Source organism: Amblyomma americanum, chromosome 4 (assembly GCF_052857255.1).
Source record: "Amblyomma americanum isolate KBUSLIRL-KWMA chromosome 4, ASM5285725v1, whole genome shotgun sequence".
NCBI lineage: Eukaryota > Metazoa > Arthropoda > Arachnida > Ixodida > Ixodidae > Amblyomma > Amblyomma americanum.
The window spans coordinates 41,991,348-42,014,929 of record NC_135500.1 but is presented as its reverse complement, the minus strand read 5'-3'; the positions used below and the strand labels follow the sequence as shown (position 1 = coordinate 42,014,929).

General features: G+C 46.0%; 1 protein-coding gene across 6 annotated transcripts; it reads left to right on the top strand.

The window, feature by feature from the left end:
* The first annotated feature begins 202 nt into the window (after nt 1-202).
* Nucleotides 203-21,671, top strand: LOC144127903 (uncharacterized). Of its 6 annotated transcripts, none has more exons than XM_077660883.1 (5): nt 203-581; nt 857-1,088; nt 9,112-9,225; nt 11,721-11,998; nt 19,554-21,671. In XM_077660883.1, the coding sequence occupies exons 1-5, from the start codon at nt 432-434 to the stop codon at nt 19,917-19,919; spliced, it is 1,140 nt and encodes a 379-aa protein (XP_077517009.1). In that variant the 5' UTR covers nt 203-431; the 3' UTR covers nt 19,920-21,671. The 6 variants fall into 6 exon arrangements, with proteins under 6 accessions (XP_077517009.1, XP_077517010.1, XP_077517012.1 ...); XM_077660886.1 differs by lacking the exon at nt 857-1,088 and adding an exon at nt 7,663-7,706 and having other exon boundaries at nt 241-581; XM_077660882.1 differs by lacking the exons at nt 203-581; nt 857-1,088 and adding exons at nt 2,387-3,513; nt 7,663-7,706.
* Nucleotides 21,672-23,582: the final 1,911 nt, after the last annotated feature.

The following is a 23,582-nucleotide window of genomic DNA, read 5'->3' as shown; positions in this document are numbered from 1 at the left end:
CACGCTTCATCCGCGGCGCGGCGCTTCTTCCAGCGCAAGCGGCTGGAGCTTTGTTCGCTGTTTGCAGAGGTGGGCTGAGGCAACACCCTCTAAATACTTTCTTCAGGCCTCTCCAGGCCCTCCTTTCCACACGCGCTACGTCACGCCAAGTGTCCGGTCAGGCTGCTCACCAAGCGCGGCTCCGCTCCGCTCGGTTGTCTCCCTCGATGTGCTCGCGCTTGCCCGGGCAAGCACAGACACGAACGCAGTCTTGCAGTGAGCGTCTAGCTGCTGCTTGAGTCTTTCAGCCTGGCGTTGGGTGCATTTCCGTTCGCTCCTCGCACGGCTGTGTCTGTTTCGTGTGGCCGTTTCTTGTGTGGCGTGCGTACCTGTGCTAGCGCACGAATGGGAAACTGATTGCCTGCCGTGTAGCGAGTGCAACTTCGTGAAACATGGGCCGGTGCTGTGTTCCCGGGTGCCGCGGGAACTACCAGAATGGTCCCAAAGTACGTGTTTATTGCTTCCCAAGAGACGAAGTACGAAGAAAAGCCTGGTTGCGAGCCATTCCACGGAAGGATTTCACACCTACAGAGCATTCGAGGGTAAGACTCTGAAATATTGCTTAATAGGCGCTGGTAATTATCTTAGTTGTGAGCTGTCGCTCCCGGAAAGGCATGCTGTCTTTGTAGGCAATGATATCACTTCTTACACTTATGTATGAATTGTCCAGGAAGCATTTAGTTCTGTGGATGTGCATAAGGCTTGTGTAAAAGCTGTGTAAATATGTAAAAGCTGTTCACTATTCAGACTCTTTTTACTTAGTGTTTTAGGCAATGGAGAGTCATGGCGAATGGCCTTGCTTCATTTTCTCGTGCAGGTGTGTGAACTGCACTTCCACGCAGGCGACTTCATTACGACGTTGTCACACCAAGATGAACTGACAGGGAAAATAATAGAGGTGAAGCGTGACAGGCTACAGTTGAAGATTGATGCTGCGCCTTCTGTTTTTCCAAACTGCCCAAAATACTTGTCCTCAACGCCTGGACGGAGTGAATCGCCAGAGACGAAAAAAGCAAGAAGGGAAAACGCTGCTTTGCAGGAGGCTATGAGTAAGTCACTTCAGTCTAATGAGCTTGAACAGAAAAGAAACAAAGTTTCATCTTACGAGGAGTTCAAATCTAAGTTGCCTGGAATCTGCAACACGAAATTCTGGACCGTTTCTGTCGATGAGCAGTGCGTTAGGTTCCTTCTCATCGAGAATGATCCTTCACCTAATGTGAAATGCGCCTTGGTAGTTCTCCCTGATCTGTCACTTTCTGTTTTCTTGAATGGAGTGAAGCTTCTGTCGCTTCCTTCAGGCAGGATTCTGCCAGCTCAAGTATGCGACACCTCCAGCCTGTCCTTGCTGCTAGAAGAACTCGAGATAGGCTTGCATAATATACCTGAGGTGACGAAAGAGTCGAAACATACTAAAGTATTGCAGTTTGTCGGTTCACTGCTTGCAGACCTCATTGAGGACAGTGATACGACGAAAGAACAGTCTTCTTTGCTGAAATTTCTGGTTGAGCAGATAGAGCTTCTCCTCGCGAAACAGCATGTGTATAGCGCAGAGCTGCTGGTATTCGCCAGTATTTTGAATTCAATTTCTCCTCACGCATATCACTTCACAAGAGCTGCATCAAGAATCATTCTGCCCCATCCTTCCACACTGCGCCGTGTTTGCTCAAATTACAAAGCTGACCCTCTTGTGGAGCAAAATCAACCGCACTGTCTCTCCTACATCCGAGAACGAGTCAAATCAATGAAAGACCACGAGAAGACAGTGACCCTGATGATCGATGAGATCCACATAAAACCATACTTCGACTACAAAGGGGGCACAATAGTAGGATCGTCGGTTATTTCAACGGAACCAGCAACAACAGCCCATGTGTTCATGGTACAATCACTCCTTTCTGCAAACAAGGACGTCATTCACATATTACCTGTGAGCAAACTGAGCGCAGAAATTTTGCACGAGCATGCTAAGAACATAATCATTAATGTTGAGAAAATGGGGCTCAAAATTATCGCTGTGATAACGGACAACAATGCTCTGAACCGCAAGATGATGTCGTTATTTGCTACAAGTCCTCAGGTGAGCATTGTCTATCCCCATCCAGCCGATAACGCTCGCCCTCTTTTCTACGTGGTCGATCCTGTGCATCTCTTGAAGTGCATTAGGAACAATTGGATTAACCAGAAAAACCCTGGAACATGCCTCTATTTCCCTGAAATGGACTTGAGTGGAGCAATGCCCGAAGGGCCTCCTCGTATGAAAGCTGCTTCTTTCGCAGCTGTGCGGCAGCTTTATTCTTCAGAGAAGACGTCGCTTGTGAAGGCTGCTTACAGACTGAACGCAAAAGCCGTGAATCCAACCTCAATGGAGCGGCAAAATGTAAAGCTCGCTCTCGACGTCATTAATCAGTTTGTTTCAAATGCCCTCAGGACATATGGTTCCGCGTTCAAGATTCCTCAAGCTGAGTCGACTGCTCTTTTCATTGACGTTATCCTCACATGGTGGCAAATAGTCAATGTTAAGACCCCTTGCAAAGGCCAGAGGCTAAGGGACAGCATGCAAGACCCTGTAAGGTCTGTTGATGACACACAGTTAGCTTTCCTGAGCGGCGTTGTGGACTGGTTGGACGCTTGGGCAAGAATAAACATCACCAGTGGCTCGCTGACGAAAGAGACTCACAGTGCTTTGCGACTGACATGCTATTCTCTGGTAGAACTCTCGCGCTACTGCTTAGAAGAACTTCACTTCAAGTACGTACTGCTGGGCAAATTTCAGACGGATGCGCTAGAAGACCGGTTCGGCCGTTACCGCCAGCTGGCAGGATCACAGTACCACATTTCCGTGCGTCAGCTCTACGAATGTGAGAAGAAGCTTCGTCTTCAAAAACTTTTGACATTTCCACGCGAGGAAACAGAGTTTGAAGACGTAAGTGAGGATCTTGTCCCATGCAACTTTTCTGTGGCTGTCAGCGACGACGATATTACACACGCCCACTCTGACATGGATGCTATTGTCTACATTGCAGGATACGCTGCTCATGCTGCTTTAAAGAAGCTTTCATGTTCTGATTGCTTCAGCACATTGGTGATTGAAAATCGAGAGATCGAAGCGGAAAATACTGCCATGATAGCTAACCTGTCGAGAGGAGGGCTGAAGTTTCCCCAGCCATGCACAGTTCACATGGTACTGATGACTAAACTAGTTGCAGAGAAGTTGTCTTTTGGAGCAACCGCGGAAGATTTTCTCTCCTGTAGAAATCAACGTGGTGTCGTGATTTCACAGACGATTTCCCTCCTGGACGAACACGACATTGAGACATGTGAAAATGGCCACACTGCACAAACTCTCCTGCGCTTGGTAGTACGCGTTGCAACCAACGTTGTTCTAAACAACTTTTGCAAACTAAGAAATGATGCCATACAAGACAATGCGCAGCAGAAGGCCGCAGCCCGGAAAGCAGCAACGCTTAAGAAGAAGTAAGTTTTATTCCCAAGCAATAAAAATGCTTTGCGCACACTTCATTGCTGGTGTCTCGTCGTTTTTTATTGTAAGGGTCAGATTAGCTGTACAAATACTCAACAGCGCAACATTATTGTGAGTGTCATTATTGCTGTGTGTGAAAGCTTTAAGCAAAACACAATACAGAATAAAACTAACACAATGCGCAGTAGACGGTGTTTTTTTTTTCAATGTTCACGAACTTCTACTTTAACAACTAGATATACGCATGTGCGGTCTGTGCGGATGGATTTTACCGCACGGCAGACATCATGTACGTGATAGAACCTAATAATTAGATGATTAATTGAAATTAACTAATCAATTTTTTATTATAATGACCAATAATGCGAAATTGGCGGCCGTATGCTAAATTGTTTATTATAAAAAACTGTATTAGCAGCTCGAACTTTCTTGACAATAAGGTGTTCTGCAATAAAAAAAATATATAAAGCAGATAAAATGATAGCCTAAGGCGCGCACAAACTAGCGAATTTCTTTTCTGCAGCAACGACAAAAATGAAAATGAAGGAATCACTTATAAGGCAGCTACGTACGGCAGTACCCGAATAGTGCAGACGGGCGCGGCGCGCTGAAATCGCGGAGCGCGGGGCCTGCACGGTCCCTTGGCGTGACGTCACGCGGCCGGTGGAGAGGCCTTAGCATTGAGAGGGTGTTGGCTCAAGCCACCTAGCCATGACTTATGAAATTTTACTCTTGTCTTGATTTTAGCCACCAATCAGATAACCTTCGCTTGGTTACTTCTACCCGCTTAAAATCTACTTTCCCTTCACTGTCCTTAAACCCCAATGCCTTGGATAAATCAGCCCCGCTGCTTTGCACTGTAGGGTGAAGCTTAATTTTTACATAAAAGTATCAAGTGTTCACCCGTTTCCTCCTCCTCTCCGCACACAACGCACAACGTGTCTATCTCGTGGTACCTGACTCTATACGTCTTAATAATAATAATTAATAATACGTCTTAGTCCGCAAAACTGCAGTCCTGGCCTCAAATAACAAAGAGCTTCCCCTACAATTATCATAGGTATTTTCTTTGGCAATTTCCTGTTTAAAGGTCCGGTATGTTCTCAGTGCCGATTTCGTCATCCCTGTTTTCCACAGAGCTCTCTCTGTTTCTTTAACCTTTTTCTTAACCGATAATTGCCGATTTGCCCCCTTACTGCTGTCCAGATATTTGCTTGTCAATTTTCTAATTCGCTTTCTCCATTTCGTGTCAACGTCAACATTCTTTATATACAGGCATCTGAAAACTTTCCTAGCCACTGCTTTTCCCCCATTTTTCTCAATCGTTCCTCAAATGCTATCTTACTGCTAGCCTCTCGGCTCTCGAAAGACGCCCATTCCATATCACCCTGTACCCCCGGATTTGGTGTATTGCAATGTGCTCCTAAAGCTAATTAACCTCCCTACTCACCGTTGTTCAATTTCTAACCTTGCTTGAACATCTGGTCTCATGCACAGGACCGCATTACCGAAAGTCAGGCTAGGGACCATCACCCGGCCCTTTCCAGATATCTCTCTTAGCACTTCATACCTATTGTAATTCCACAGTGCCCTATTTTTCATGACAGCTGCATTCCTACTAGTTTTATTCATTACATATTTTTCATGCTCTGTCAGATACTCAGCACTGTTATTTATCCGCACCCCAAGATACTTGTACTCCTCCGCTACTTCTAGCATGAACTCCTGTATTCCATGCTCACCGCCCTCTTCAGTAAATATCATGACTGCAGATTTTTCCTTACTATACTTGAAACCTAATCTATCTCCCTCTGTACCACATATGTCTATCAACTTCTGCAAGTCTTCCTTGTTGTCAGCCATTAGCACTATATCATCCGCTTATATTAGTCCCGGTAATGACTGTTTAACCTATTCCACTTGCTTGAAAAAAGAAAGGTTGAAGCCTAGTCCGCTCCCCTCTAGTTTGGTCTCCAACCCTTGCTGGTACAACATGAACAACAAAGGGCATCCTTGCCTAAGCCCCGGCTGTATCTCTGCAGGCCCTGATACATTTTTTTCCCATTTTATGAGCACTCTGTTACCTTTATATATATCTTTTAAAAGATTAATTACTTCATCTTCCACATCCAATGTGCCCAGTATGTCCCACAATTACTCCTGAATAACGTTGTCATAGGCTCCCCTAATATCCAGAAACATGGGTGGATGGATGGATACGGCTGAACCCTTTACATTGGGCGGTAGCTCAAGCCACCTAGCCATGTCTTGTGAAATTTTACTCCTGTCTTGCTTTTTGCTACCAATCAGATAACCTTCGCTTGGTTACTTCTAACCTCTTAAAATCCACTTTCCCTTCACTATCCCTAAACCCCAATGCCTTGGGTAAGTCAGCCCCGCTGCCTTCCACTGTAGGGTGAAGCCCTTTACAGAAAAGTATGTGTTCAGCCGTTTCCTCCTCCTCTCCGCACGCAATGCACAAAGTGTCTATCTCCTGGTACCTGACTCTATACGTCTTAGTCCGCAAAACTCCAGTCCTGGCCTCAAACAACAAAGAACTTCCCCTACAATTATCATAGATATTTTCTTTGACAATGAGCTTCCGGCAGCGCCGCGCGCGGCCAGCGCTTATTTTTGCTTTAGCGCCTCCCTTCGAAACCCGCTCAGAGTGGCCAAACAGTGCAGGTTCGGAGCTGTGGTGGGCAATTCCCTGCACTTGCCTAGAATAGGCGCTCGCTATACGATTTTTTGTGCTCCGAATCCCGCGTTTTGGAAACGTTTGACGTGCTTTTCTCCGGCTGGTGATGGCGCAGCAGCAGCAACAACAACAGACTTCGCTGTTAAAAGTCCGCGTGGAAGGTGGGTTGCCCCGAACGCTTTAGGTCGGTTCGGGTGGTGCTCAGTACGCCATGGCGGACGCAGCGTGTGTCGTTCTATTGGGCGCCCGTCGGCCGCGTCTGCTGTACGCCAGTGTCCATCCAGAGTCGCAGAGTGCTTGTGTGCACGGTCGTGCTGTTGCGCACCTTGCGGGAGCAGTGTCACTTGGACCGCTCCGAACAGGTCGAAGCTAGTCATAAGCCTGCTTCAACCGCTCCTCGTTCAGTTCAGAACCGTTCTGTGATCTCGGTACTGCGTTCTGGCCACGCAGCGAGTATGCTGAAGGGTCGTGTAGCGCAGGTTGCACTAGAGTCTCTGGAAAATTATCCAGTGACTCTAGGTTGCACAGCAGGGCGCGTGCATTTTTTATTTGCGAAAAGTAATGTTAATAGATTGGCTTGAGACGGGGGGCATTGGTGAACGTTAATCCATTCGGTCTGTGGGGTACGCGCTACTTTTTGAAATGTTTGAAATTTCGTTTTTGTATTCATAACTCTGGGAGACACGCTGGTGATACAGCGGACATGCTGATGATACAGCACGTTGTTCAGTTCAGAACAGTAGTTTCGTAGATCACAATGGAAAGCATAACAGAAACACGGTCATGTGTGCTTTAGAGCTATGTATTAATGGTTGAACAATGCATACTGACATCTCGTTTTTTCAGTGGCAGGCTTTGAATAGCAAAAGCAATCACACGGCATAACAAATATATTGCCGCATTGTTATGCGGTTGGCATGTTTACACAGTTGCATTTTCCCAGTGCTTTTGTTTGCGTAAGAGGGAGTTTTATTCAGTGAGCCAATTCCGCATGGAAAGAATAGGTTTGCCTGCTTCGGTTCTTGACAAAGGAGTACAACGTATCATGGAGTTTTTGGATCTCTCAGCTTTTTTTACGTCTTTTAATCTGTACAGCGCCGTTAAATGCCTCCATAAAAATGGGTTTTGTAAGCAGCCAGAATTCAACATTTTTATTCTTACTGAGAAAAATTGTATTGCTTGAATCTGCATTGGTCTAGAGATGTGTGCATATGCAAGAAAAACTGAAATTCAGCCTTAGGGTTAAATTTTGTTTTTGCAATAATTTCAGACTGCCTGCATTAAAATTTTTCGCAGAAAAGCATTATATTCTCATTGAATTTGCACTAAATTAAAGCTGGTGTGAGAACAGCACTGAATTTGTGAGTTGGACTGGCCAGCACTGCAGTATACTGCTCACAAAACTAGTATAATGACTCTGAAGCCAGTGTTTTTTTTTTTTTAGGTGCAGTTGTCTAGCAGCTTTGTACACCCACTTTCTATCCAAAGGTAGGCCTGATTGTGCCATGCCATGTGGTAAAACCAGGGCATTCTTTTAAGTTTTTGGCATAACTTAGTATGCTTCTAGCATCCATGGCAAAGATGGGAAGTTTAGGTTGGGCCATATGTTAAGTGCAGTACCCAAATTAAAAAATTATATAGAATCCTAGAGAAACTGCGACATCACCGTTCGAGCTTTGGAGGCCCTGTGCATTGAGTCTGCAGCAGTGCAATCTATGCTTACGCTGAGGTGGCATATAAAAGCTAAGGCACTAGCCTGCCATGATGGCATCCTCTGCCCTACCAGGTCGCAGAACAGATACAGCAGTGCGGCATGCTTAATCACAGACAGAAGGACACAGACCAGCACTGCACACAATGCTGCCAGTGCTGTCTGTGATGATCTGTGTGGTGGCATTTTGTCACCTTTGCAATTACCAACAAATTTGCCCGTGAGCAAGTTCTGTTTATGTCCCACCAAACTTAGTGGCAGCACGTTAGTGAAATATGCGTGCCATTCCTTCTCCTTATGCGTTTTTGCCTACTAGCTGAGCTTGTCACCATAGCTAAATGTAGTCAAAATCTGCATGCGAAATAATATTGCAGCCGACACAGTTTGGGCACTGTGTTTCTCTAGTGTTCATGAGAAAGTGTTGCTGTCTCTACAGCTGTGGCAAAACCAGAGTATGCTGGAGAGTTGGTGTACTATGCTGAAAATTTATGCTGCAATGTTTTGAGTGCTGCAGGAGGCTGAAGGCTTATATAGCAGAATAGAATAAGCAAGGTGGTTACTGCAAGTCGGATCAATATGGATGTCTCTGCTGTCATGCCTAGTCTTGTGCAGTCTCTCCGTGGTGGGCAGCATGGTTTCTTAGGCTCTCGCCGATCTTATTACAAAGCTAGCTTTATATTATGTTGGCTCACATCTTGCTAATCACTTCCTGACAAACTCTGAAACCTTCTTGTGTTTGCATTTAACACGTATTCGCTCCAACTCATTGGCTATGTGTTTTTAATCTTTTAACTACTTTCTGCACTTTTTTTTTTTAACAGCTGTTCTCTCCCAGATCCCCTCCTCAGCACAGCGTAGCATGTCACACGCTGTTTGGTTTCAGGAAATACAGTTGCAAGCTTGCACTCTTGTCCCGTCTTGTTTTGTGCAGTTTTGTTGAATAAGTCGCTTAACCAACTGGCCCCACAAACTGCACTACTGAGCGATTCTTAGACTGCAGCTAAAGCCTGTTTTTCATTAAAGAGCCTTTTCTCTTCCCTCTATTCATGCAAGAAATAGTGTTATGTTTCTTAGTGTTGTCTTTTGCCTTGGTTCTACAAATCTGTGCTGCTTTTAGTGTCATGTGGGTGCTCAGGCGGGAAAAGCCAAGGGTGGAAAGGACAGTGTTCTCTTCTCACGCAGGGGAGAAGGAAATGGTGATCCACGTGGAGCCAGCAGAAAGCCTGGAAGGCAGCGCGCTGGTGCCCGTGCAGGTGATCCCTAAACTGACTACGCCACCTCCTGCCCGCAGTGGTGGTGAGTGAGGAAGCCCCTTCTCTTTCTCTCTCTGGCATGCCAAGCAACGGGTGCAGGGTGCCAGCTGAGGAACAAGGCAGCGCATGGTCCATTGACACTTGGCATGTGAGGTTTTTTTTTTACTTGCGCACACACAACACACCTCTCTCTCTGTGTGTGCATGAGCTTTAACACGACGGCATTGGTCGCCGAAAAGCTGTCATCGTTGTCGGCGTCTGTGGTTTGCCCCCGTAGTTGGCGTCGGTGTTGTTGGTCGTGAGCGAAAAATCCCCAGAGAAGCAACCTAAGTGGGCCACCAAGATGCCAGGTGGGACATCTATGTCACGTGACTTTGTGGCGTTATCAAACCTGCCCTCCGGATTGTGAGCAAACTGCCCACCGTGGCAGGTGAAATGAATGATTGGGCGAGAGAGGCTGCTCAGGAAGAGCAACCTGGGTCTCACGAGCCCCACCGGTTGCAGCACCGGCCGTTGCAGGGCAGTGGCGCATCATTTAACGGCTGCTGCAGGAGTGGTGTGAGAACTCCCAGGGATCTCTGAATGTAAAATAGAGAACGACCAATTCCGCATATATATGGGCATTAGCCCATTAATGCTATCGCGTCATACCCTTAAGGTGGTGCTTAAGTGTCCCCTTCAATTTTCTTATTCTCTTTTATAAAATTGTTCCCTTCAATTTGTTCGCTCTTTTTGTAATTTTTTATTCTATCAGCAGCTTATACATTTCATTGTTTTTTGAATAAAAATTTCAGCTGATAGTAACAGCAGTGGTGCTTCATCTGCTCCATTTGCACCATACTGATACATTTGCATTTTGCTACTCCAGTCTGCTCCAAAAGCGGAAAATTGATCAGTATTGCGCCTTAGCTGTGCCAAAAGGAAGACGCGGTCGCAGTTTTGGAACCATTCAGGCTTTCCCTGCTAAAACGTTTCTGCAGTTGGCAGTCCAGGGTGCGCTGGCTTGTGGTAGAATTTAGCAGCCAGTTCATTCGCGCACATGGAGGAAGGAAAAAACTCGGGTGTGGCGGTTAAGTCACATTTTTTGAAGTCTACTCCCCGTCCCCCCCCACCTGGCCGCTGTCTCAGCGCGCTTGTGCATGCGCAGCAGACAATGCAGAAGACAGCACCACTGCGCCCGGCGTCACTATTGGCTGCACCTTTGCCCAACAAAGACTCCCATAGTCCATGTGAAAGCGCATGACTTCCGGCACACTTTGTGGAGAGCAGCTCGAATAGCGAGAACATCTCTCGAGTTTTCCTTCCTCCATGTTCGCGCATGATGTCAGTTGCATCAAAAGGTTGTGGGCTGGAGGGGTCACATCTTCTGGTTCGAAGAACAAAAGCTTGGAGCAGGTCCAACGAGGTCAAGCTTTGTTGGAACAAGGGAATTTCAGCCTTGCTGATTCGCTTTGTGAGCTTGATGAATTTGTAAAATAATTCCAAGAAGCGTTGAGATAGTGCCAACATGAAAAAAAGAATGGTTCAAGGATGTGTCCTTTGGACTTTTAGTCAAGCATGCTTGGTTGAACTTGTGTGCAAGACAGTGCCAGCATTAATGAAATATCACTGTTTTTTGTGAGCACCTTTTCTTCTGTTTTTTTTTCTTCCTAGCTACACATGGCTGAATGTGATCTCGTTAGTGACAAAATATTCTGGGTGACTCCTTTATTCCGTTCGTGCTGCTTCGAGCTGCTCCTGAATTATCGTTCTGATACAAAGGTGCTCCGAAATGAGTATTTTTCTGCTGCAAAAATTACTCCAGAACTTGAAATGGCTGGGCCACCACTGTAACAGCACTCGTAATGTCTTTATATCTCTGCCTCTTGTCCGTGTTTTTGCGGCCTGTGCAAATATTAATGGCCGTCGAGTTGCCCAGTTTTGTGTTCTTAACGCTATTCATAGTGGATCAACGAAAGGAGAAGCAGTTGGGGCTACAGATTCGTAGGAGGGGTAGCTTTGCCTGGTTCTGGTGCAGTGTCAGCATTGTGTGAGAGATTGTCGCTTATTGTCAGTTCTCGTAATTGCCATAGGGAGAGGGTTGCTACACCCACAAGGTGAGCTCTTGACTTGGAGGCAGTGCAATGAATGGCTTATTTTCTATTTTTTCCTTTTACTGGTGGTCATTCTTTGATAATGATAATTGCTTCAGGTGCCGTGTGTGATGCCTGTGCTACGCATGGTGGCCTTGCATCTTCTGTCTTTAAGATTATGCACGGGCTGGTGAGTATAGTGCAGTTGACCTGGATTTTTTTTTACTGTAGTTGAGTACATTTCTTGGCAAGTGTTCTTCTGTGGATGAGATTAGTGTTTTGAGCAGTAGAAAGTTAATATTCATCTGCTCTTTGTTTCCAAATGACAGGGCATGTATGAGGTTATAGCCATCCTGAATGATGAGTCGTGCAATAATATTCCTTCAGGCATAAAATTACCAACTGCTAGTAGCATCTCACCCCCACCCCCCCCGCCCCATAATGTCTGGCTGCGTGTTCTGTGCAGGCGTCGAGTGGAACAGCAACGAGAGCAAGGTCCTGCTGGAGCACTATGTGCGCTATGTGCAGCACGTTGGTCCAGACAAGAAGTTCCGCAGCAAGAGGGAGATGTTCAAGCGCATCGCTGAGCACCTCCTCGAAGAGACAGGCCAGCAACGCACGGCAGAGCAGTGCGAGAATCGCTACAAGACCATCAAGCGCCGGAAGCGGCGCTGTGCGGAGCTCACAAACCTTGGCACAACTCACATCCTGCTCAGCAGCACCATGGAAGAGGAACAGGGCACAGTGAGTGCCATCTTTTGTAGTTTGTACCAATGAAAGAAGCCCAGAGTCATTGAAACAAAGGGAAGCTTCATGATGATCATTGACATCAGCCTTACTGCGTCCACTGAAGGAGGAGGGCCTCTCCCAGTGACCTCGAATCAACCTTGTTCTCTGACAGCTGAAGCCACCTGATCTGCACAAACCCTCTAGCCTCATTCAACCACATGACTACCTGCCACCTTCCTACTATGCTTGCCTTATTTTGGATAGCATAAGGGAGCTTACCATTACAGTTACATGCATCTTACATTTACATTCACCTATGCCTTCTTTGGTTTCGTTGACTGTTGGCTTTTCTTGTTTGTACATCAAAATGAGCTCATCACCTCCCTACCCTTCACTTTACCTGCTCAATGTATATTACAGTTTGGCGCAGCACAGACAAGAACTCTTTTCGTGTTGGCTTGTTGAGGCTTGTTGTTCGTATGCTGACCAAAACAAGATGCCAGCAAACCAAGCTACTTGTTTTACTGCGGTTTCACATTGGGCATCATACAGGGCTTTCTCCTGACTGGTGGGTTTTTCAACACCAGGTGGAGGTGCATGCAGATGGTAGCTAAAGGGTGCACTACTGTATCCATGGAGCTGCGAGCTAACATGCTTCGAGTGAAAGAACAGCACGAATAAACATTAACTAGCAATCTGAGAGACTCTCCACTGACTTTCTTTTTCCAGGCAAATGGCAGTGTTGAAATTGTAGTAAAGCACGCCCCTTATATAGTATGAAACCAGTTCCCTTAAAAAGCTAACAACCATGCAACGCATCGCTGCATCAAGAGTAATGAGAAAATGTTAGCTCCTTTTTTGCTCATTGCAGCAGAGGTTGGGTGATGCATGGGTCTGTGATCCCGTAATGTGGTGAGGCTCCATCTTCAGCTGCATGGTTTTGTCTATGAGTGTCTCTGAGCATTGGCTGTCATCTACACAGATGCCACCAAGTTACCGCATCAGTGCAATTCTTTTATTGACACACTGGCCTGCCTGGCCGATGCAGCTTGCTTGCTTATATGGCAGTGGAATTTTATGCATAGCACAGGTGGAAAGCAAAGGAAAGAAGGAAAAAAATGAGTCAAGTATGTCCTTGGGAGCTCACATGTAGCGCAAAGTGCACCTGATTGTAGTCGTCATTTCTGTCACCTTCCAAACCACACAAACACTACTGTCCTGTTGATAACATTAGATTTGTTTGGTGCAAAGGTAACTGTGGCCCGCTGTTGCCTTGTTTCCAACGTAGAAGTGCAGTTTATTCTTAAGACATAAAGTATGTAAAACCAGGCAGGAGACATGCACTGAACACTCTTTCACTGTAAAGAAAATGAGCTTGCAGTTTTGAGTAACTGTTCAGGAACCCATAGAGTGGTTGGTTATTCTTGCAGCTATACAGGGTGTCTTCTCAGTTTTTTGAGTTAGAAGAGTGTTTTTTCAGCCATAGCATTGTCACCAGCGTAGTACATCAGAATACAGCTAAGACATGCTAACTAGCAGGCTGGTTAACTAATATTGAATAGTTAACTTTTCATTATTACTGTTAGGCTCCTTAACTACTGAGGGGCATGTTGCCCACCGTAAATACTCAGAGTCCTTCAATAGCTATTGAAGGACTCTGATGATATCGATTTCCATTTTTAGAATTTCGAAAATGCGGTGACCCTGTGTGCTGTGGCCCAACAAATTTTTGGGATTTCGACGACTTACATGCACTGGAGAGGTTGCTTTGCCTGCAAGTTTCTCGAAAGTGCATGTATTTTGGCGCGATGTAGCCAAAATTTGTTTGGTCACCGCGCCGAGGGTAATCGCGTTTTCGAAGTTCTAAAAATTGATATGCATATTACTCACGATGCGCCACAATCCTCTCAGTAATTAGGAGCCTTGCGGTAATAGTTAAAAAGCTAACTATTCAATTTTAATTTACCAGCCGGCTAGTTAGCACGTCTTAGCTATATTCTGATGTACTACACCGCTGACAATGGCATGCCGAATAAATTGCTCTTCTAACTCAGAAAGCCTATTTTAAAAAAGTTGTGTAATATCTTAGGTGAAACGCCCCGCATAGCTGTACTTGTGGAAAGGGTGGCTCAATGGGCATGTTTTGGAGGGAGGAGGGTGCTGTCATATTTGCACAATACATTTCTTAGTTTTCCTTCATCAAGCACAAATGGAGGGGGAATGGGGGAGGAGGCCAGTGCAGTTCTTCCACCGGAAATTTCTCCCTTCTGCCCCCTCCCCTCGATTTTCAAATCCACCGCTGGTACGTGACCAGATTTACATCCGCCAAATCAGTTGGTGTTCCACTGAGCATGCACACAGATGCTGCTATGCTGTGAACAGCAACACTGAGCGGGGCTGCCTCAAGCTGCAGCTTGAAGCCCAGTTTCTGGGAAGCCACAGCCATAAAATTGAGAAGCCTGGTTGGGGGACTTTGCGACGAAAGGGCTGACCTGAGCTGTTTCAGGATACCCTTGCAAACACTTCAGGAAAGAAAATGGCATTTTTAAATGGTTACTTTTAACATGCTACATTTGTTTCGTGTGCTTAAGAGTATACCTCGTGAAAATAATAGCTGTCTGCTATAAGCAGCTAGTTTGTCTTCTGACATGTAGTTGGAAGTCAGTGACTTAGCACTGTATATATTTGGGCAAGTTGGTCTGACAAGTGTTTAAGACGGAGCTCAGTTAAAAATCACTCATGCGTAAAGATATGACACATACAGAACTGCATTTTAACGCTCTGTCTTCTTGTTGAGATTTTTCACGGTACTCCCCTTTAGTAATTGCCTGTGTTTGCTTTGTGTCTCTTTTTGCCCATATCTTTCGGTACTGCTTCTTTGGTCTAGTATTTGATGTGTGCTGTTTACTCTTTTTGCTAAAAAACATCATTTATTTGCTTGCAGCAGCAGTTTGATATGATTGCAATAGGTGCTTAGTGGGGTAGACCTCTGCTTGCTGTCGGTGAGACGGAAAACTGAGTTTTGATGTACACTGTTTATTGGGGGGTCTGGGTGAGGAAATTTTGTTAATTTTTTTAACACCTAATCTTAATTTTTGGTCTATTGGGGAAGGGGTGCCTTTGCAGAGAAATGGGCAATGCTTACTGCTTGCATGGAAATGAAAGCAATAGCTGCATGTGCATACAGAAATGAAATACTGTGTGTCACTAGTGCATGACAAATTTTGATGGCCTTATTCCTACAAAAGGTTTGACATTGCTTGCTGTGTGTGCATATGCTTTCGTGTAAATTTTCTGTCAAGCCTAAATTTTCTCTACTTCACTGCAGTGTATTGCTAAGATCTGAAGAAGGCACATTTGATGGAGGTGAAATACAAAATATGCATGTGTGCTGTGCAATGGCAGTTAAAGAACCCCAAATGGTTGAACTTAATTTGAGCCCTCTGTTGTGGCATTTCTGTTAGCCTATTCATAGCTTTTGGATGTTGAACCCCACAAACTAATCAGCCAAGACAAGAAGGCGGCTGTATTAGTGGGACAATTGCAGGACACTGTGAGCGTGCTTACAATGATGCGTAAGTATATCTGGCACTATTCTTTATTTTGGGGTGCCTATACATTACGCACGCTTCAAAAAGATTGCACACAGCTATGGGTTTTTCACATTACACACTTAGTGGCATCAAACATGAGATGTCCTTGCCATTTTCTTGTAATACCCTGATTTGGATTAGCTGGTTCATTGTAGTGTATTTTGGAGATGGCACAAAAGGGAACAAGAATGTGGAAGGAACATACCGAAGGAACATACCGTATTTACGCGCATAATTTGCGCACTTTTTATTCAGAAATTAGGGTTCGAAGAAGGGGGTGCGCAAATTACGCGGGGATTTCGCGAGTACGACTTAAAAAACTCCACAAAGTCATAACACACAATATAGGTATAGTGTATGTTGCTGCGTATACGTCAGCACCCGGACCCGCACCCCACGCTGGCCGCCCCCCGAAAAAAATGTTCACTCTAAATGAAAAGCCGCACATCTTCCCCCCCCCCCCCCCCCCCCCTTGCGGGATGGCGTGAAGGTGCATGCATGAAGCTGAATAAGACGCTAAAACAGCGTCTGCTTTAAAACTGCTTTCTGCCCAGCCAATTGTTCGGTAGTTCCGGATTCCGTAAGTTTGCTTTCGCAACTTCGTCCGGGATAGCAAGCACGAATCAAATCAATTATCACACCACACAATTCTTTAACAATACCGCGCGAGCGTCGACCAAACTGCTTGTCGGCGCCTTATCACGGCGCGGAGCCACGAAGCCAGCGAGAATAGCCACGTGCGCACAAGTTTGCCGACGCAAGCAGTTTGAAACTTGCCGTATAGTTGTGATAGGGTCCCTAGAAATACTTGCTAGTCTGCCGTTCGCGCGGGGCTCTCTACGGAACCAGTTGGCCGCGCCTCGGATGAATGCGCAGGGGGCGCTGCACACATTCGGAACGTCATGCCTGCAGGAGCGGTCGTGCCGTGGCTGCGGTAGTGGTGCGCGCTGCTCCTTGGTCGCGAGCCCATAATACTGGTGTTTTTTTTTTGTTTTTTTGCGAAATCCATGAACGCTGACTCGCGTGTGTGTTAGTTTGTGTGTTCTTATGTATGTGTGATCGCGTCATGTCTAGACAACGTGACAAGCGCCACATCTTGCCAGCTCAATTCGCCATCTGACTTTCCTTCAGATTTCCACCATCTAGTTAAAAACGTGCGAAATGCATTTGCAGGCAAATGGTTTAATGCACCTAAGGGCCGGGTGCACGCTCAAACCGATCCGAGAAGCTTAGAAAATGGACAGCCAGATCGAGTGTTTAGCTTAAAGCCATGCCGAAGATCACCAGCATGCACCTGAATCCCAATTCTTTTGAGAAAACGAGAGTTGCTCCAGCATTCCAGCTATTTGGTGATCATATGATTAAAGGTCTTTTTATTTATTGCACCCCGTTAGGACGCTCTTATGATTTCGTGGAAGGCACTGAATCCTTTGCAAAAGAATAAATAAGCTTATCAGGATAATGACTGCGCGTGTGCCAAAAGCAGCGTTATACCCGCAGTTAACAAAATTTTTATTTTAAAGGAGTTCCTTGAAAACCTCACAAAGTCGGAAATTCATGCAAAGGCCACAGTCGGCGGGTTTTTGAGCAACAGCATAGCAGAGGGACTTCGTGTTTCAATTCAGAGCGCACTTAATTAGTCGCAGATGCAGATCTCGGCACACATCGTTTTAAGTATGTGACGACTGCAAACTTGAGCCAAGACAGACTTGAAAGCGTATTTAGCATTGTTCGGCAATCATCAGGATCTTTGACCATCGGAATGCCGCTCAGTATTTGGTTACTGTTAATGTACTCACATTCTACAATCTTGCGAAACTACCACCATCGGGAAACTGTGCTCCAGAAGCGGTCACTTAATTCCTTAGTTTGGGTGGCGAAGAAACAGCCGTGCAGCGAGAATATGCTGCCTAGACTCGACAGATGAATTGATAAAGGAGCGCTCATGATGTAAAAACTGCATTGGTTTCTTGTGCGCCACGTACAAGTATTACCTCTGACGACAGTGCCTGTGTGACAGGAATAAAGCCACGAGATGTTAATTTATGGTATCTCGGGCTAGAAAACCACTGAAAAAAAGCCAGTGCATAGACTGTGCTTTAGCCTTGACGACTTAAAAGCAGTGGCTATACAGAAAATGATCGGATTGCAGCTTTCACTGCAAAATTTGATAATGGTGGCTTACTGTATCCGTCTGGCCCCTTGAATAACATAATTATCACCGGCCTTGAAGACAGCTTCACTACTTATTTTAGTCTGAACAAGTTGCACGAGAAGAGCATAGTTGACTTCGCTGATTTTTTAGCACATGTACATTTTTCGCCTCTGGGCTGTGTGAAACATGGACGTGAAATTGTTAACACTGTAATCAAATTCTATATTCTGCTTCACCTGCGCTTCTACATGAAGTCAATCAATGTTGAGAGGGCTGCCAAAAAATAGCAGCCGAAGCTGTTAAAGATGAGAAGATGCCAGGAGGTGGTGCAAACAAAAATGTCGGCAGCCTGAGTGCGAAAGTGATGGAAATAAATGTGTTTAACAATGATTTTTATTTTGTGCTATACATTGCTGATCCTTGAGTATCTTTTCCCTGACAGGTCATTTGACCTACACAGCATGGGCTAATAATGATATTTTACCAAGCACGGGATTCTAAGAACTGCTTAGAATGCATGCTTGTGTTCATTACTTCTGTAACTCGGTTGCCTAAGCACTAAGGAATGCGTTCCTGCAGTTTGCCTAAAGCACATGATTTACAGGACTCAGGTTCTCATCTTACATGTTTTAATTGTGCGTGCATCTAGAAGTGTTCAGTGTTTTATAGCTTCAGAGTTCGTAGGAGTTGAGATCGGATCAATAGTATGAATGAAAATGCCGCTGTCAATAGCGCTCTGTTGCGTGCACACACGGTCATGTGGTTTAGAATCGTGGGTAACGTTTTTGATGCAAGGATATTTTTATTTAAATTCCTCAGAAGACGGTACATAATACGGCATGGAAGCAGTATTCAGAAAGGGGAAGAGGGTGTAAAAATAAGTGGGTTCGTTTCGCCTCAGACTCTGGAGTACGCGCACAAAATTTGCTCGCAAAAAAAAATCGTTTGCGTCGCTACGCCGATGACTGAACTGCGCATTGAAAAACCACGGCTAAGCTGAAATAAAAAAAATCAGTGCAATCGCATGCGCAAGTCATCTGAAAACACCCAGGGAATTCGTTTCGCGGGGCAAAACGTGCGCGTCTACTGCAGACGCCGTGGCTGTCAAGGCACACCGATTGCTTGCAGCGCCACCGCGGCGGTCATTCAGCAGCAGACCCCGCCGCAGCCGGAGTACGCCAGACTAGCAAGTATTTCTAGGGCCCTAGTTGTGATATCCCATCGCAAGACACGACCGAACAACCAAACGCAAGCAGTCAGAGCCACAAAGAAAAGCGTAGCCGGCAGTCAAGTCACATGCATCAGCCAAACAAACAGCGGTGTTGACTCTTCTATCAGCTGGCAATCCTCCCCGGAAGTGCTGCTGGCCGTTCCGAGTGGCGATGCCGCTGGTGCCGCCGCGATTGTGACAGCGGCCTCTGACACCACCATGAACGCCCAGTGCACAAAAGATTCAAAACGCCTTCCGAACAAACATGCGGAATAGCCGAATGCTACTGGGTAGAGCCGTAGGGTAGAGCCCGCGTGCATGATGGTGGTCTAGCACAGCGTGGTGCGTAAAATATGCGAGTAAAAAATGTTTTTTTGTAAAGCCCGGTGATAAGTTAAGGGTGCGCAAATTATGCAAGGGCGCAAATTATGCGCGTAAATATGGTAAATAAACGGCGCTGGTCCTGTCGTTTTTGTATGCCTTCTGTGTCTTGTTCCCTCTTGTGCCGTTTCCAAAATGCAATGCCATTTTCTACGCCTGAGCAGTATGGGTGTAGCGCACCCCTCGACCTCTTCCGCTTGGGTGATGCCTGTGCATTTCGAAAATGCCCAGGAGAGAGAAGTGATGGCGCTGGGAGAGGAGGACGAGGCTGAGCCCCAGGCGGAGCAGCAACAGCAGGAGGAGGCCGAGGACAATGATCCTGAGCTTCTCGCTGAGCTGGCCGCCATGGGCGACGAGGAGCACCACATGAGCCGGCGGGCCACCAGGAAGCGGGGGGCCAGCTCAGCGCTGGACCAGCAGCAGCTACTGGACCGGCTGCAGGAGCTGCACGAGCGGCGTGAACGGCGGAGGGACGAGCGTGAGCATCGCAGAGACCTCAGGCATGCCGAGCAGATGAACCTGCTTCGAAGGATCCTGAGTGTGCTTGAACGCCAGCCACTCACTGCACACTCACGAGTGACTACCGCACATCGGTGACTGCTCTGTGTCACATTCATTGAAAGCTGCCTGGTTTGCTGGGCACATTCTCTATGGCATCTCATCTGCCAGAGGCCAGGAAGGAACATTGGCTGGCGTCAGAAGCTGTGGTCCCAGACAAGTTTTCGGTAGTGCAGTTCAGGCATTGCTGAACTTTGGACGTTGGTTCTCATTGTTTTGGAATTTGCCCTCCTTTGGCAGTGTGTTGTTTGGTTGCAAGGTCAGTTCTGAAAATGTCGTTGGTTCATCTAGGAGCGAAAGAAGTGCAGCATGTGAATGAGTGTACAGTGAAACAAGCTTACTTGCTGTGCCAGCCTTGAATACTGATTACTTTGTGCATACATGGCTGAGCTTTTGCTCAGCAGTGAAGTAGGCAGGGTAAAGTTGGTTCCGGCTGCAGCCTGTTGGGTGCAACGAGGTAGTTTCAAGGGCCCAGTTCATGTGTGCTCCCGATGCTGCAACCTTTTTCCTTTCCATGCACACAACTACACGCACAAGTATTGTACAGAGATATTTTTCACATAGTCACTAAGCCACTTTGTTAAAGAGTGCGTCTAATGCACTCAACAGAAAATTGCTCTACTCAAGTGCTTCACAGCAGCTCTCGTACACCTGTGCAAGGCTTGCAGTGGCAACCAAGTAGTATGAAGTGTTGTGTTTGCCTGAATGAAGGTGCGTCATACAGATCTAATTTGTGCCTGTGAGCAAAGCATATTTCTGGAGCTTGGCTGCTTGAGCTCAGTCAATGAATGTGATGCAAGCATTGTCTGTTTTGCTTAGAAAAAGCTAGCAGTGCTTTCTGTGCTTGATACCGGTTCCTTATTAAGGCTGCGAACTGGGCAAGTTGGTACTGATTCATATTTGCACAGCGCAATAAAACAATGGGACAGAACGTTTGTGTTGTTCCTAGTATTTAAGAGACCTTTGCCATGAATAAAAAAATCTAGCTGCGAGTACAGCGCTTGTGGTGTCCATTCTTCGTTCTGTCCCGTGGTTTTATTGCGTTGTTCAAATATGAATCGGTTCCTTGTAGGGTCTAGGAGAGAATACAGAATGGCATATAGAAAATGAATGAATGTCTGCTGGAGTTATCAAACACCCAAGTTTCCAAAATGCAGGGAAATGAGAAGTTGTCTCAAGTCATAACGACTTTCACTTTCCTGTTTGGCATCCTTTGTGACAACACTGTGAAATATAAGTAAAGTCTTCATATGCCAAATGCACATAGCATATTACCTAGCACTTTGTGGCTGAACTTAGCTTATTTTGGCTTTTCAGGTTGTCCCAGTGAACACTCCATATTCAGGTTTACTGGCAGCTATTGCCTCAAAGTGGTTTAATAAAATGATGTGAACATGGAGCAAATTTAGACATGTGCACAAAAGTCTCCATTGCCCTGGCTAGGCCTGCATTAACATCAGAGCTGATGAAACCAGTGTTCCAAGCATCAGTAGTCCAGAGTGATGGCCACACCATTTTCTTGTCCCTGTGGATCCCCAGTACCATTGCATTTGTGTCCAGGCATGTAGAAGCACATGGTGCCATTCAGCATTTGTAGGCCACTCTATTTTGTTGGCAGAGTGTTGTCATCAGGGTATTCGTGCAGTGTTTACTGGAGATGGAGCATCCCACCAGTGCACTGCAGTACCATCCGTTGTTTTTTTAGCAGCCATGGTTTTAATGCTTCACAGCAGTGGTTCTGCAACATGGCATATGAAAGTTCATGGGAATAAACTTGGCTGTGCATTGTCAGCAGTCATTCCTTTTCTGCAGCTTTGACAGATTGAGGTCTCAAGTTTAATACCCTGCAGGTATATATTCCTTGTGAATACAAAAGTTGCACGGGCCAGCAGAGTCAGATGGGTGGTTGAAGTTAGGAAGTAGTACAATTGGTTGGTTCCCCATAGGATTCAATTCAAAGAAAAGACTAACAACTGCATCATGAGTGATTTGGTTTAGAAGAACTTTCACAGCAGCTGCGAGCCATGGCGATCTTGCGCTATGGCACTCGTGGGGCGTCTGCGGGGCACTGTTGAGCAAAGGAAAAAATTAGCTGCAGTATAACTACTGCTGAACCTGGTTAGAGAGTGAAAGCTGTGGTGAATCGGGCAAGTAGACGTGGCTTCATGTCTGTAACTTTAAGTGCGGCCCGCACACTGGATAGGCAACGTGGTGCGCACCCTGCCACCGTGGGATGTGGTGGTTAAATTAATGTTTGATCATGAGAGGTTGGTCACTCAATGAACGCTGCGGCCTATTGTTGCAGCGCGGCGTGTCTGCCACAATGTCAGCGCTAATGCATGCTGCCCACATCTCTCTCTCTCTTACCACTGCCAGCCAGGTACCTCAAAGTGTGATTGAGGCATCCACTGGCCCAGAGAGCAAGTTATGCGCCCTTCCTTTTCTCAAAATCATCGGAGTCTAGAACGTCAATGCCAATGAACAGGAATGCCACTGCCTATAGAAACAGCGCTCAGGCTGAGTAAAGTCATAGCTAGCGCTGTCATGTGGTTTCTCCTCTGTTCAAGGTCAAAGGTCACATTCAGTGCCATGCAAAGAGCGACTTCAACTAGCGTAGGCTTTACCTGGCATAGTGTAGTTTTGCTTCAAAATTCTCCTCCAACACTGCCTCAGTGTTCAACTTAAAAGCGTTAGCTACAGGAGCTTCAAGTGTTTACATCGGTGTGCCCAGCATACGTGGAGCAGACCAAATCCAAACATCTGCGGATGTTTCCTTTTACATCCCTTCTAAGCAGAGGTGGGCAAATGCCCTCATTTTCACTTTTCCTCCCTCACCCTCACTTTTGAATCCATGGCCCTCCCTCACCCTCACTAACATTCGTTGAAAAACAAGTCAATTTTTGTAGTCGGCAACCTCTGGCGATATTACTGAGTAATAAACATAAAAGACAAGCCCTCAAGGCACTATTGCACGAGAAGGCAGATGCTTATATTGCTGTGTGTGTGCATGTATGTGTGCTGTTTGAGCTAATGCATGAGACAAATCCGAGACAGTTACGAATGGAGCCCCAAAATATCACTCTGCTTTTCCTTTGCACACGCACTGAATGTATACATGTGCCCTGCACTTATAACATTTCTTTATCATCTATATGCACTGCTAAAATGAGTCAGTGCATTTTTGTGTGCGTGTAGAAAAACTAATGTACGCCAAAAGTATTTAAAAAACATCGCAGTAGCGCTTACCACGAAATAACAATAAGTGCTAAGCACAGAATAGACTCGGAGCAAGGACATTTTGCAGTTCACTTAATTACCATTACATGATGATATTGTTACAGCACTGGGTCTTCTGAATTTCACTGCTTCTAATCTCTCACCATTTAGCGCAGTTTGCTGCATGCTTGCCTGATGACGCTTCCAGGCACACGGATGCAAGATCACGAAGACCATACTTTCAAATTACAGCATGACAGACTGGTAGTTTAACATGCGTGAATGCGGGTGTGTGACGAAGACGACAATTCAACAACAGCTCAAGCGCTCGGCAGTTCTTTCAGGCAGGATGTTAAGATTTCGCCCAACTGATTGTTCATCTGAGGGAAGTGTATGAACTGACCGGTTTCAAACCAGAGTGGCACTCCCTCTCGATGTGCTGAGCCTTACCGAGCTGTGTCTTTTAGAGCGCTAAGCTCTACTTCT

Coding starts and splice junctions, on each gene's coding strand:
- LOC144127903 (XM_077660882.1), top strand. CDS start 2,402: ATGGAGCGGCAAAATGTAAAGCTCGCTCTCGACGTCATTAATCAGTTT. Junction 3,514..7,662: donor GCAGCAACGCTTAAGAAGAA/GTAAGTTTTATT, acceptor TTTTTTTTTTAG/GTGCAGTTGTCTAGCAGCTT. Junction 7,707..9,111: donor CACCCACTTTCTATCCAAAG/GTAGGCCTGATT, acceptor CTTCTCACGCAG/GGGAGAAGGAAATGGTGATC.